This window comes from Diplodia corticola (genome assembly GCF_001883845.1).
Source record: "Diplodia corticola strain CBS 112549 chromosome Unknown scaffold58, whole genome shotgun sequence".
In the NCBI taxonomy this organism is placed as follows: Eukaryota; Fungi; Ascomycota; class Dothideomycetes; order Botryosphaeriales; family Botryosphaeriaceae; genus Diplodia; species Diplodia corticola.
This window is the reverse complement of record NW_017971537.1, coordinates 172,969-185,231: the sequence shown is the minus strand read 5'-3', so window position 1 is coordinate 185,231 and position 12,263 is coordinate 172,969. Positions and strand designations below refer to the sequence as shown.

At 58.7% G+C, this 12,263-nt stretch overlaps 5 protein-coding genes across 5 annotated transcripts; 4 read left to right on the top strand and 1 right to left on the bottom strand.

The window, feature by feature from the left end:
* Window positions 1-591: 591 nt before the first annotated feature.
* Window positions 592-4,167, top strand: BKCO1_5800061 (mfs transporter; the record flags this gene model as incomplete). The annotated part of the gene is made up of 6 exons (XM_020277578.1): window positions 592-913; window positions 964-2,300; window positions 2,353-2,728; window positions 2,778-3,053; window positions 3,112-3,595; window positions 3,651-4,167. 6 exons carry the CDS (start codon window positions 592-594, stop codon window positions 4,165-4,167), a joined length of 3,312 nt encoding a protein of 1,103 aa, XP_020126840.1.
* A 515-nt stretch (window positions 4,168-4,682) lies between these two features.
* Window positions 4,683-5,528, top strand: BKCO1_5800060 (dnaj subfamily c member 17-like protein; the record flags this gene model as incomplete). The annotated part of the gene is made up of 1 exon (XM_020277577.1): window positions 4,683-5,528. The coding sequence occupies one exon, from the start codon at window positions 4,683-4,685 to the stop codon at window positions 5,526-5,528; it is 846 nt and encodes a 281-aa protein (XP_020126839.1).
* Window positions 5,529-6,092: 564 nt separating this feature from the next.
* BKCO1_5800059 (chaperone protein) lies at window positions 6,093-7,020 on the top strand (the record flags this gene model as incomplete). Its single annotated transcript, XM_020277575.1, has 2 exons — window positions 6,093-6,125; window positions 6,178-7,020. 2 exons carry the CDS (start codon window positions 6,093-6,095, stop codon window positions 7,018-7,020), a joined length of 876 nt encoding a protein of 291 aa, XP_020126864.1.
* A 903-nt stretch (window positions 7,021-7,923) lies between these two features.
* Window positions 7,924-10,153, top strand: BKCO1_5800058 (acetoacetate-ligase; the record flags this gene model as incomplete). The annotated part of the gene is made up of 3 exons (XM_020277574.1): window positions 7,924-8,163; window positions 8,217-9,970; window positions 10,042-10,153. 3 exons carry the CDS (start codon window positions 7,924-7,926, stop codon window positions 10,151-10,153), a joined length of 2,106 nt encoding a protein of 701 aa, XP_020126865.1.
* Window positions 10,154-10,474: 321 nt separating this feature from the next.
* Window positions 10,475-11,851, bottom strand: BKCO1_5800057 (uncharacterized protein; the record flags this gene model as incomplete). Its single annotated transcript, XM_020277573.1, has 1 exon — window positions 10,475-11,851. One exon carries the CDS (start codon window positions 11,849-11,851, stop codon window positions 10,475-10,477), a length of 1,377 nt encoding a protein of 458 aa, XP_020126861.1.
* Between the last annotated feature and the right edge of the window lie 412 nt (window positions 11,852-12,263).

The following is a 12,263-nucleotide window of genomic DNA, read 5'->3' as shown; positions in this document are numbered from 1 at the left end:
TGAGCGACAGCAAGCAGCGACGGTGGTGGAGAAGATGTGCAAGAATGCGGTGAGCTGGCAGGTGCGACGACGTTGTCGGCTATCGGGCGCTGGCGCTGGCTGCCATCTCGGGCCTCCTTCGCACGGACGCTCAACGCCAGCCGCAAAGGAAGCAGCGCTGGACGACGGGCGGCTGCTTCTGCTGCTGGGCGGCTGCAGGGCGGGCGTAGCAGAGGAAGGCGGCACGGCGAGGGCGATTGCGTCTTTAGCCTAGCTCGCGCTGAGTTATCAGCGCCCCGGCTTACAACATGCTGGGACATCTTTCCGTGCCGGCTGCCGGCGCTTTCGCATGCAGGGCGCTAGTCGGTCGACGTCAGAGCCCGAAGCTAAAGCTAAAGCCAAAGCTCTCCGCACTTTTCCTCGCTGCTGTCCCCCTTCTACCGCCTGTGACTGGCCGCGCCGTCAAATCTTTTCGCAGCTCCCCTCTTTAATTTTAATTTTGTTTCCATCTTTGTGACTGTATCTCCCGCAATGCTTATATAGCCCGCGTGCCCGTTTCCGTAGCCCCCTGCAACGCCCATTCCTGTCCGCTGTCTGCCGTCCGCACCCACCATGGCCGCCGAGGAAGCCGAGGAGACCGACACGCAGACTGTGCGAAGCCCCGGCACGCCAAGCGGGTTCCCCCACGGGCCGCCCAGTCGCCAGGAAACCTACGAGACTATCGAGACCGTCCACCTGCCTCCACCCACCATTCAGCAGACCAGAACCGTCGCCACCGTTGGCTCTACCATCCGCAAGCGAGAAGAGCAACGAGGCTTTGCTGCCAAAGTCAAGAAGATCTGGGCCAAGTATGGCCCTGATCTCGATGTTCCCACCGTCCTGATGATGGGCAAGGGCGCATTGCCGCCCACCATTGCCATTTCCATGTACCAATGTTGGTCTCTTGTGCCGTCCATGTCTCTGCTGCGCTGACATCCCTCCCAGCCACTGCTGTAGCCAACGAATTCACTACTCTCGGCTATCTCATGGCCATTGTCTCTATCCTGGGCTTCGCCGTCATGCCCAGGGCCAAGTTCATGCAGACCATGTTGCTGAATCTCATCGCAACATGCGTTGCCTCGGCCATGAATCTGCTCATGATGTACTGCGCCGTCAAGGCTCGCCAGCACACTACACATGCTACAGCCACCCCTCCCGCCTCGGCCACTAGCTCCTATACTTACAATTCCTCCGCCTCCGCCGTCTCCGCCATCTGGCTCTTCTTCCAGGTGTACTTTGTCAACCTGATGAGAGCAAAATACGCCCCAACTCTGCAGTTCCCTTCAATCATCTACACCATCTTCGTCGTTGTCGCCTCCATCTACTCGCCGCAGTTCACCACCATGACTAAGGCCATGGCATTTTCCAAGCGCCTGCTGGACGTCTTCCTCACCGGTTTTGCCCTGGCCACCGGTGTCTCGCTCTTCGTTCTCCCGCTTACCTCGCGCAAAGTCGTCTTCAAGGTGATGACGGGCTACATCGGCGCCCTCAGCGGCTCCCTGCACGCCCACTCGAGCTACTTCCAGTCGCTGGAGATGAAGGACATGTTCTACCGCGTGTCGACCGGCCAATCGGGCGACAAGCAGCGCCAGCCCGAGGCCCAGGCCGTCAAGAAGAGCGTAGCTGCCATTCAGGCCATGCAGGGTAAGCTCAGTGTTGACCTGCCCTTTGCCAAGCGAGAGATTGCCTGGGGCTACCTGGGTCCCGACGACCTGCAGGAGATGGCGCGCTTGCTCAGGGGCGTAATGCTGCCGCTGTCAGGCTTGAGCTCGGTTGTGGACATCTTCGAGCGCCTGTCTGAGCTGAATGGATGGGACGAACAGAACGAGGAGAGTTACGAGATCGGTGCGAGGGACATGGAACGGAGGCGTATGGTTGAGGACTGGAACCTCGTCATGAGGTCGGTGCACGAGCCCTTCCAGTCGCTCATTCAGACCATGGATGAAGGCTTGGAGCACGTCATGCTGAGATTGAGGTTGAAGAAGCCGCCGAAAAAGAAGAAGGATGGCAATTCGAGCTCATCCGAGAACGTGGATGTTGAAGGCAAGGAAGACCGGTCGCAACCCGGAGAAGACGGATTCGCAGACTTCTTGGAGAGCAGAACGGAGGAATTCTATGCATGCAAGCAGCTGGCGCTGAAAGAGTGGTGTAAGCGGAAAGGCATTGATGTGCCGGACGACTACTTCAAGAGACCGTCCAATTACGATATACACGACGTGAGGAAGGACAAGGGCGCCGAAGCTTACAATCGCAGCCAGCGCTCGCTTTATGCGCTGCTCTACGTTGGTCCCGCTTAGCCCTGGACTCGAGACGATGCTGACAACCGCGACGCAGATCGAATATCTTCTTTACTCCACTAGCCGCGCCATTGTGGAATTCGTGCGTTTCGCCGACGATCGCCACAAGACTGGCAAGCTGGACAGCAAGCATCTGATTATGCCCGGCTACAAACGCTGGAAGAAGTGGCTTGTCAACTTCCTAAAGGATAGGGACGGGGAGAACAATGCTGAAAACGGCATGGGCGATTTCAACAACGTTTCCATTGAAATAAACATGGGCGAGGCGTACAAGCGGAGGAAGGATCCTGAGCATCTGCCACCCGAGAACCTTATCGAGAGACTGGGCGATCGCGTCAGAAGGATTCCGAGATTCCTGCGTTCTCCTGAATCGACATTTGGGTTCCGGGTTGCTTGTGCTACCATGTCAATCGGTAAGTGCTCCTGGTTATAATCTACATTGACACTGTCCTGACGGTTTAGCCATCGTAAACTACCTCCACTCAACCCAGCTCTTTTTCGTCCGACAACGTCTACTCTGGGCCATGATCATGGTCGCTATCAGCATGGTCCCAACCGCGGGTCAGAGCATTTTCAGCTTCATCCTCCGAATAACTGGTACCGTGGCTGCCATGTGTTGCAGCTTCATCATCTGGTATATCGTTGATGAGCACATCCCCGGCATCATCGTTTTCTATTGGCTGTTTGCCTCATGCGGGTTTTACATTGTACTGAAGAAGCCACGCTTTGTCATTGTTGGTAAGGCGCAACTTTTCCGCTTGAACTCGATGTCATGGTGTTGACCAATTGTTTGCAGGTATGATCAGTGTCGTCACATTGACCATGATCATCGGATACGAGCTGGAAGTCGAGAAGGTTGGACCGGCAGTTGCTAGTTCGAATGGGCAGCCATACTACGAGATCTACAAGCTGGGCCCGTACCGTCTCGCAACAGTTGCAGGTGGCCTTGCGGTGGCTTTCATTTGGACCTTCTTCCCATACCCGATTTCCGAGCACTCTGAACTTCGCGCCAAGATGGGTGCATCGCTATACCTTCTGGCCAACTACTACTCCATCGTCCACGAGACGTTCCGTTGTCGCATCCGCGGCGACGAAGGTGATCCCCGCGTCAAAACGAGTGCCGGTCGCCGCATGACAAAGGCGCGCTTGAAGGTGTTCCAGAAACAACTCATGCTCACCACCAACCTGCGTGCCATGGCCGACTTCCAGAAGTGGGAGGTTCCCATCGGCGGCAAATTCCCGCGCGAGATATACGAAACTATCCTCACTTGCATAGAAAAGTAGGTATTCTTCCTGTTGGCGCCGAAGCAAGCTCTAACCATGGACTTCCAACAGCACAAACCGCTACATGGCCCTCGTTGCCTTCGCTTCTCAGACTTTCGCCAATCCGGAAGACGCGTCGCAGACGGCCTGGAACAATGATTTCCGCCGGCTCATCTCGTCGGTCAACCTCACGTCGCACGAGATCACGTCTCTCCTTACCCTCCTCTCCGCCTCCATCACCAACGGGTCCCCGTTGCCCCCATACATGCAGGCCCCAGCGCCCTACCGCCTATCGCGGCGACTGGAAGAGCTCGACACCGACATTCTTTCATTGCGTCACGTTGCGGAACCCGGCTACGCGGCGTTCGCGGTCATCCAGATCGCGACGAGGTGCATCATCAGGGATTTGGAGAAACTGCTGAAACATATCAAGGAGCTGGTGGGCGAGTTGGACTTCAGTTTCCACCCGGTCAGCACGGTGGAGAGCAGCAGGAACAATAGCGTCTATCCGCTGAGCAGAAGGACGACGAGGACAGGGGCAGATACTGGTGATGATGATGATGATGAGGAATCGGATAAGGAGGATTGATTTGGGTGATTTGGGTGGATGGAAAAATGTGCTCGAAGTTAGCGTCCAGTTTGTGGCGTTGAGGATTTTCAGGATTTCATTGGTTGCGTATATCCGGTTTAATGAGAAAGGAAGTTAGAATAGTTATGCAATTACTATGATCATGGTGCTCTTGTAGTACTGTACCCGCAGGTGCTGCCTAATTCGTGGGTAAACATCGGTAAAATAACAGTGAACGTCAGACCCCAACGCGCAGGCGCTCCGCGACTTTTCTTCGCCGTCGCAAGCCAACCTTTCTACCTCACGTCTGCGCGTCGCAATAGTACCGTCCGGCCTATACTTCACGGCAACCGCCACCAGTATCTCCACGCGGCAACCTCATAACGGCCACCGTCCCACTCCCTCAACCTAGCCGCAGAACCAGACCTCGACCCACTCGCGCGCGCGCGCACCCTTACACACATATATCACACACACACACACACACACACACACACACACACACGCAAACACACAGGCCACAAAACAAAAGCGCCATGTCGAAAGACGCCGAGCTGAGCGACGAAGCCGCCGCGCTCATCAAGAGCGACGTCAACCTCTACGAGCTCCTCGGCCTCGACTCGGCCGCCTCGGCGTGCGACGACAAGGCCATCAAGTCGGCCTGGCGCAAGACGTCGCTCAAGTACCACCCGGACAAGAACCGCGACGACGCGGCCGCGGTCGACAAGTTCTACCTCGCCAAGAACGCGGCCGAGCTGCTGCAGAACGCCGAGGCGCGCGCCAAGTACGACGCGCACCGCGAGGCGAAGCGGCGCGGCGAGGCGCAGCGGGAGCGGCTGGAGGGGAAGCGGCGGCGGCTGATGGACGAGCTGGAGCGGGCGGAGCGCGGCGCGAAGAGGAAGCGGGAGGAGGAGGTGGGCGAGCGGGACAGGGTCGAGAGCGAGGTGAAGCGGTTGGCGAGGGACGGGGAGAGGAGGAGGAGGGAGAGGGAGGAGGCGAGGGCGAGGGAGCGCGAGGAGGAGGCGAGGAGGGAGGAGGATGCCAGGCGCGAGAGGGAGAGGGAGAGGCGGAGGCAGGACGCGGCGCCGCCGCCGCATTGGCAGCCGGGCGCTTCGGTCGGGTCGGCGGCGGCGACGAGGGAGGATGCCGCCGCGACGCCGGTGAAGAAGAGGATGTTTGATGGGGCGGCGACGACGACGAGGAGTGCGCCGAGTACGCCGGCGGGGAAGAAGCCGGCGTTTTCGTTTAGTCCGAAGCCGGCGGCGGGTGGGGGGAATAGGTTCGAGCAGGATACGTTGGCGAGGTTGAAGGCGAAGCAGGAGGAGAAGAGGAAGTTGGCGGAGCAGATCAGGGCACAGGAGGCGGCGGAGACGCAAACGTGAAATGGTCGAGGTGGCTTCGGAAGATTGTCAGTCTGGAGTTGAGGCGACTGGCGTCAGTGTCTTATTATGGGTAGACAAGATCCTTTTTTTTTTCTCTTTTCACTCAGCGAGTATATACCCTTTGGCTAGATACAACTGGCCCTTTTCCGTCTTTTCAATGGAGTGCCTCCTGCCTCCTATACTGCGATCCTCCACCGGCGCGTTTTCCTATCGATTCAGACCGCATGTGAGGTAATGAGTGTGGCTTGGTCTTCACTTTCACGTTCGTTCTCACTTACATCAAGCCACACCTCACCAGCCACCCTCACCTTGCATAGACCCCTTCCTAATAGGGCAGGTTGAGCCTCCCAAACTCGACCGTTCCTTCCTGTTTAGCCACCTGCTTCCAAGTGCATCGCCACGTGTTACTGCTCGACCACTAGCACGGCAGCATAAATATCTCCCTCCTCACCCTTACCTCGATCCTCTCGTCCACGTCCTGACTTCACCTCCCACACCGCAGCATTTAAGATGCGCTTCTGCCTTGGGACCTTGTGTGCTCTTCGCCCAAGGAAGTCGACCAAAATGACGGACCTGCCCACTCCAAAACCTGACTTGGTAACGTTCTATCCTCCGCTGGGCACATGATGCTACCTTATTGCTTTCACAGGTACCCGCAACGAAGAAGACGACGACTTTCCTCGATCTCCCCGGCGAAGTACGCACAGAGGTTTACGAGCTCTGCGTTGACGACCACCTCAAAAGACCTTTTGCCCTCACGGCCATCCACAATGTCACTTCGATTCTGCCAGGAAAGATCCACCTCCCGGACATCTGCCGCGTAAACCGTTCCATCCGCGCCGAAGCACTCACCGTCTTCTTCGCGCGCGCCCGCTGGGCTGTCAACGGCGGCATCCCCACAGTCATCGGTGCCGAGAGCATTCTCAACGGCCTCAATGTGTATGGAATGGGCGTCGGCCTCGGATATGGCTCACTCAAGAACATCGGAGTCCCTGACCACGATTTGTTGGTCCCGCCTGGTGGCGGCCGTCCGTTCGACTGGGTCTGCAACCAGAGGTTCTTCCCTGACGATGTGGCGATGGGCACGTGGGAGAGCTGGTGCAAGGCCGTGGAGGGCATGGGCAAAGAGGCGGAGAATGCTGTCAGCAAGCTGCGCGTCCGCACGTACGCCCACAGGATGTGCCGGCCTTACGTGCATGGCATGGGTGGTTTGTGGAACGAGTTCGGCTTGCTGGACTGGGATATCGACCTGATCGAGAGCAACAAGAGGCAAGAAGCGCTGCTCCGGGGAATTCTCACCAAGTCGATGGTCCGGGTGGTTGCGGATGCCGAAGTTTTCCTGGAGGAGCTGGTCGCCCCTCTCAGGGAGAAGAGGGTCCAAGGCCTCTTGCGGATCAGGGACGTCAAGATGATGGTTGAGGAGTTCACCGAACATGTGATGGACATGGGCTTGAGTGAGGAGACCAAGTTTCTCAAGAAAATCACCTTCTAAGCGGAGTTGGACAGCACTTACGCGAAGTACACATATGCGTAGGAGCTCCGAGTGGATCTGAAGCTCCTAGATGAGCAATACTAATTGTTGCAATGCTGGGATGATTGCCCAGAGCCTACTTGGTTATTGGAAGCGCCTGGACCTCCCGGTGTATCATAGAGTCTCTTTGAAGGAGATTTTAGCTTTCTGAGCACCAGCATACAAAGTAAGATCAAGGCAGGACTATAGTCCAGATGCGTGCGGACAAATTGGTGTTCTGTGATGGAATATCTGTAGAAACCGGCTCACAAAGGGTGAGAAGGAAGCGACTACTCTTAGTGCTTTGGCTGACCAGCTTTTCACAGAGGCGGGCAAATCTTCAGCCTTTTTGTCTGCTGCAGCATCACAGGAGATGCTCAGGTAAGGTATACCATGACCAAACGCATGCATGGACGAAAGCGGAAAAAGAAGGTGCGGTGTGCATGTGAATTTCCACGTGGAGTGAGGCGTCGAGTCATATTTTGCGGGCGTCGTTTATTCTCGGCTTATCGTCTTCGGCCCCCTTCCTTCATGACCAGCTTACAGGTGTTCCTCGTACGCTGTTTCACCAAACGATGTGAAGGCGGAAGTCATAGAGCAGATGGCCACCAATTGTGCGGGCAGATAAAGCAATGGGAAGGAAACATCTGGTGGAGAGGAGCGGGAGAAGGTGGGTGGGCAGTGGATCGGAAGGAAAGAACGGGCGGGAAAGCACGGAGCGCAGCGGAAAGCGACTGCTTTGTCTGCCTGTTGCGGGGATCCGACACCGAAACCCTTCCCGAGGCTCTTCGGCCTTCTACACCTCACCCCTGCCCTTGCTCCCGGCTCGCGTCAGCAACACAAAAAAGTAATCCCCAACACCTCAATCCAAAAAAAACCAAAACGATGGCCGTCACCTGCACCAACGGCGTCAATGGCGCCGAGCCAGCGGCCAAAAGGCTCTGGACCCACCACTCCCCGCAGAGTACTCCTATGCACGCTTTCCTGCAACACATTAACAAAAAGTATCATCTCCAGCTCAAATCTTATGACGACCTTTACACCTGGAGCGTCGAGAACATTGCTGCCTTTTGGGGCGAGGTCTGGCATAATGTTGGGATCAAGGCTTCGCAGCCCTACGAACAGGTCCCAATCCCGCTTCCGTGCCGCCACTCTCTCCAGGCTGATTGGTCCTGCAGGTCGTCGATGAGGCCGCGCCCATGTTCCCGCGTCCGGATTTCTTCCGCGGCGCCAAACTCAACTTCGCAGAGAACCTGCTGTTCCCGAATGTCGCCGTCGACGAGCACAGTCCGGCTGTGATTGCTGCCACCGAGACCTCGCGCCAGACTGTCACGTGGAAAGAGCTTCGGGAGCGCGTGAAGCAATGTCAGGCTGGGATGATCCAGTTTGGACTGCACGAGGGAGACAGAGTTGCTGGCTATGTCGCTAACCACACGGATGCCCTGGTCGCCATGCTTGCTGCAACTTCTCTCGGAGCCCTGTGGACCGCCGTCTCACCGGACACTGGTGTGCACGCCGTTCTAGAACGCCTGCGTCAGATCGAGCCAGTGCTGCTTTTTGCCGACAACGCTTCATTTTACAACGGCCGTAGCCATCCCGTCGTCCCCAAAGTTCAGGAGATCGTCGAATCACTTCCTTCTGTGCGCGCCGTCGTCGTTCTACCTACCGTGTCGTCCGTGCATGTCGACTTGGCTTCTCTCGAAGGCCCGTCGAGAAAAGCTTATGCGTATTCCACTTTCTCGTCGGCACCATCCGCGGAGCTCGTCTTCAAGCAACTACCCCCAGATCACCCCGTGTACATCTTGTACAGCAGTGGAACCACCGGAGCACCCAAGTGCATCGTCCACGGCGCAATCGGCACCCTCATCCAGCACAAGAAGGAGCACATACTCCACTGCTCCATCAAGCCCGGGTCACGGCTGTTCTACTTCACCACCTGCACATGGATGATGTGGCACTGGCTCGTCTCCGGGCTCGCCAGCGGCGCCACGATCATCCTGTATGACGGCTCACCCTTCCGCTACGCCTCGTCCAGCTCAGCCGACGCGTCGTCGTCGTCCGTCCCCGACGACCTCGCCATGCCGCGCCTCATCGACGAGCTGCGCATCACGCACTTCGGCACGTCGGCCAAGTACCTCTCAGTGCTCGAGCAGAGGGACGCGCGCCCGCTGCGCGCGGCGCTGTCGCTCGCCACGCTCGAGGCCGTCTACAGCACCGGCTCCCCGCTGCCCCCCAGCACCTTCGCCTACGTCTACGCCGCGTTCCCGCCCGCCCTCAACCTCGGCAGCATCACCGGCGGCACCGACATCATCTCCCTCTTCGGCGCCCCCTGCCCGCTCGCCCCCGTGCACGCCGGCGAGATCCAGGCCGCCGGCTTGGGCATGGCCGTCCGCGCCTGGGACTACCTGGGCGCCGACGTCACGGCCGCGGGCGAGCCCGGGGACCTGGTTTGCGTGCGGCCGTTCCCGTGTCAGCCGGTCATGTTTTGGCCTAGGGGCGAGGTCGGCGAGAGGAAGTATCGCGGGTCGTATTTTGAGAAGTTTGAGATGCCGGCGAAGGATGGTGGTGGATCCATATGGCATCATGGCGATTTTGTCCGGTTCAATCCGCAGACGGGCGGCCTCGTGATGCTGGGGCGTAGCGACGGCATCCTCAAGCCTGCTGGCGTGCGGTTTGGCAGTGCGGAGATTTACAATGTCTTGCTGGCGCATTTCCCGGACGAGGTCGCCGACGCGTTGTGCATTGGTCGCAGGAGGGAGGAGGACGCGGACGAGACGGTCGTGCTGTTCGTGAAGATGGCAGAGGGGAAGACGTTTGGACCGGAGCTGGTGGAAGGCATCAAGAAGGTGGTGAGGAAGGAGCTGAGCGCGCGTCATGTGCCCGGTGTGGTGGATGAGTGCCCGGAGATTCCGGTCACGACGAACGGGAAGAAGTGAGTTTGCGATGTCCCTCCCTTTTGATCGATGGGTTGTTGCGGACGGGTGCTGACTGCATTTTGAATAGGGTTGAAGGCGCTGTCAAGCAGATTCTCTGCGGCTTGAATGTTAAGACGTCGGCGTCTGTCGCGAACGCTGAGTGTCTGGACTTCTACCGCAAATGGGCGCAGACGCACTAGGTTCTCGAGCGAAGATGTTGAGTGTGTGCTTGAAGCGTAGATGCTGCTTTGGGTGTTTCAGCAATCTTTTTAATCTTTAGTGCATCTCTGTCCTTGATATAGACAATGGATTCATGACAGCTCCGTGTCCGCCGTCTGTATCTAAGTTTGGAAGTGGGCAATCAACGGTATGTGCTAGAATACCGAAGATAAAGATACTCCTAAGCCAATCATTTAGACTTCCGCATCCAAACGCAAGCTTCAATCCCTATGCAAGATCCCTAATGTCAACCAAGTGTCCACCATTCTAGCTACCACACGCACCACTGGACACCATCCTCCTCACACCACGCTGTCACCCTCAGCACTGACCGCCGCCGCCGCCATCTCCTTCCGCATCCTGCCATGCCACTCGACGTACAGTTCAGGCGTCCACACCTTATCCATCTTGAAGATATGCAACTCCATCGGGTTGCCCTCCCACACGTACGCCACGGCCCTCAACCGCGTCGTCGTCGTCGTCGTCGTCGTCGTCGTCGTCCCTGCCAGACCCTGGCCCTCCTGCGCCACCCTCACGCTGACCTGCACCTCCCTCTTCCCCCACATCCTGGACGGCTGCTGCCCGCCCTCCCCCTCGCCGTCGCCGTCCTGCGCCACTTGTAGGAATCTATCCAAGCACTCCCACTCTTCCGCGGACATCCCCAGCACCAGCCGCCCCTCCACCACGGGCGGCGGATGATCTCCGACGTCGCGCAGGTAGTACCGCAGCCGCACGTCGTTCCGCTCCAGCAGCGCCGCCGTCGGAGACGCGCCGCGCATGCAGTAGCGGTGCCACCCACCACCACCACCACCGCCGCCGCCGTCGTCGTCATCGTTCAGCAGCGACGCCGGCAGCATGCGCTGCGTCCACTGCTCGATGACCTCGGGGGCAGGCTGCTCACCACGCCCGGCGCCGCCACCAGCAAGCACAGCGCCCGCCATCTGCGTAGGAAACATCCAGTGACCATACACGAAGAGCGGGAGGCACAGTCGTCGTCCTCGGTCGCCCGCGCGGACGATCTGCCCCTCGTCCAGCTGCTGCAAGGCCGCGGCTTCCGTCGCGGACAGCGCGCGGTCTTCCGTCGCGAGGTACCCGGCCGGGAGCGAGACCGCCCGCTGCTGCTGCTGCTGCTGCTGCTGCCGCTGCCGCGGCAGCTGCCCGATGGAGGCGGCGAAGGCGCCGCGCGTGCTGGCGACGCTGATGGGGTGGGCGGCGCGGTGTGTGCGGGCTTGGCGGCGGCGCGTGGCCCAGCGCTGCGCGTCCGGGTCGTTGGTGTCGGCGTCGTCGGGCCCGTTCGTCGTGCGGATGAGGAGCTTGCTGCCGCCGTGGCGGGCGAGCAGCGCGGCGGCGGCGCGGTCGAGCAGCGCGGGGTTGTGCGCGAAGCGCCGGTGGTCCAGCTCGATGGTGAGGTGCGGTTCGAGGAGGAGGCGCGGGTAGGGCGTCGGCGTGTCGATGCGCATGCCGGCGGCGCGCGCGAGCTCGCGGTCGGCGGGTGAGGCGGGGTCGAAGGTGAGGGGGGTGGAGCTGTTGCTGCGGGTGGTGGGGTGCTGGTGGAGGGGTTGTGGCTTTGGTGTGAGGTCTGTCGGTGTGGGCGGCTGCTCTGCGGTGGGGGAGGTGGGTATGGTTGGGCCTGAGGTGAGGCTCGGTGGGTTGGAGGAGAGCGGTGAGGAGCCTGGCATTGTGGTGGATGGAGGGTTTGTTGTTGTTTGCGCTGAGGTTGAGGGCGAGGACGTGGGTTAGGTGGTGAGGTGCAGAGTAGGGTTTGATAAGTGTAGTGCGGGTTATGAGGATGAGGTGGTAGAAGCAGGGAAAAGTGGCTATCACTTTACGGTGCTGCCATGTGATTCAAGAGGGTAAACAGGTTCCGTCACTCGTCCCGCTCTTAGTGGGTGACAGGATTAAGAAAATGCTGGTGACTTTGCCTTGAGAGCCTACTTGGATTTGAATCTCTTCATGATTGCTCAGAGTATGAGGACATGTTTTTCCTGTTTCTGGACCGTAGGTCAAAATTAATCATCGATGCAAATCTCTAGAGGTAGCGGAGCTGGAGGAGACGATGAACTATGCCTGAGCGCAAAAAGTTACATTTTC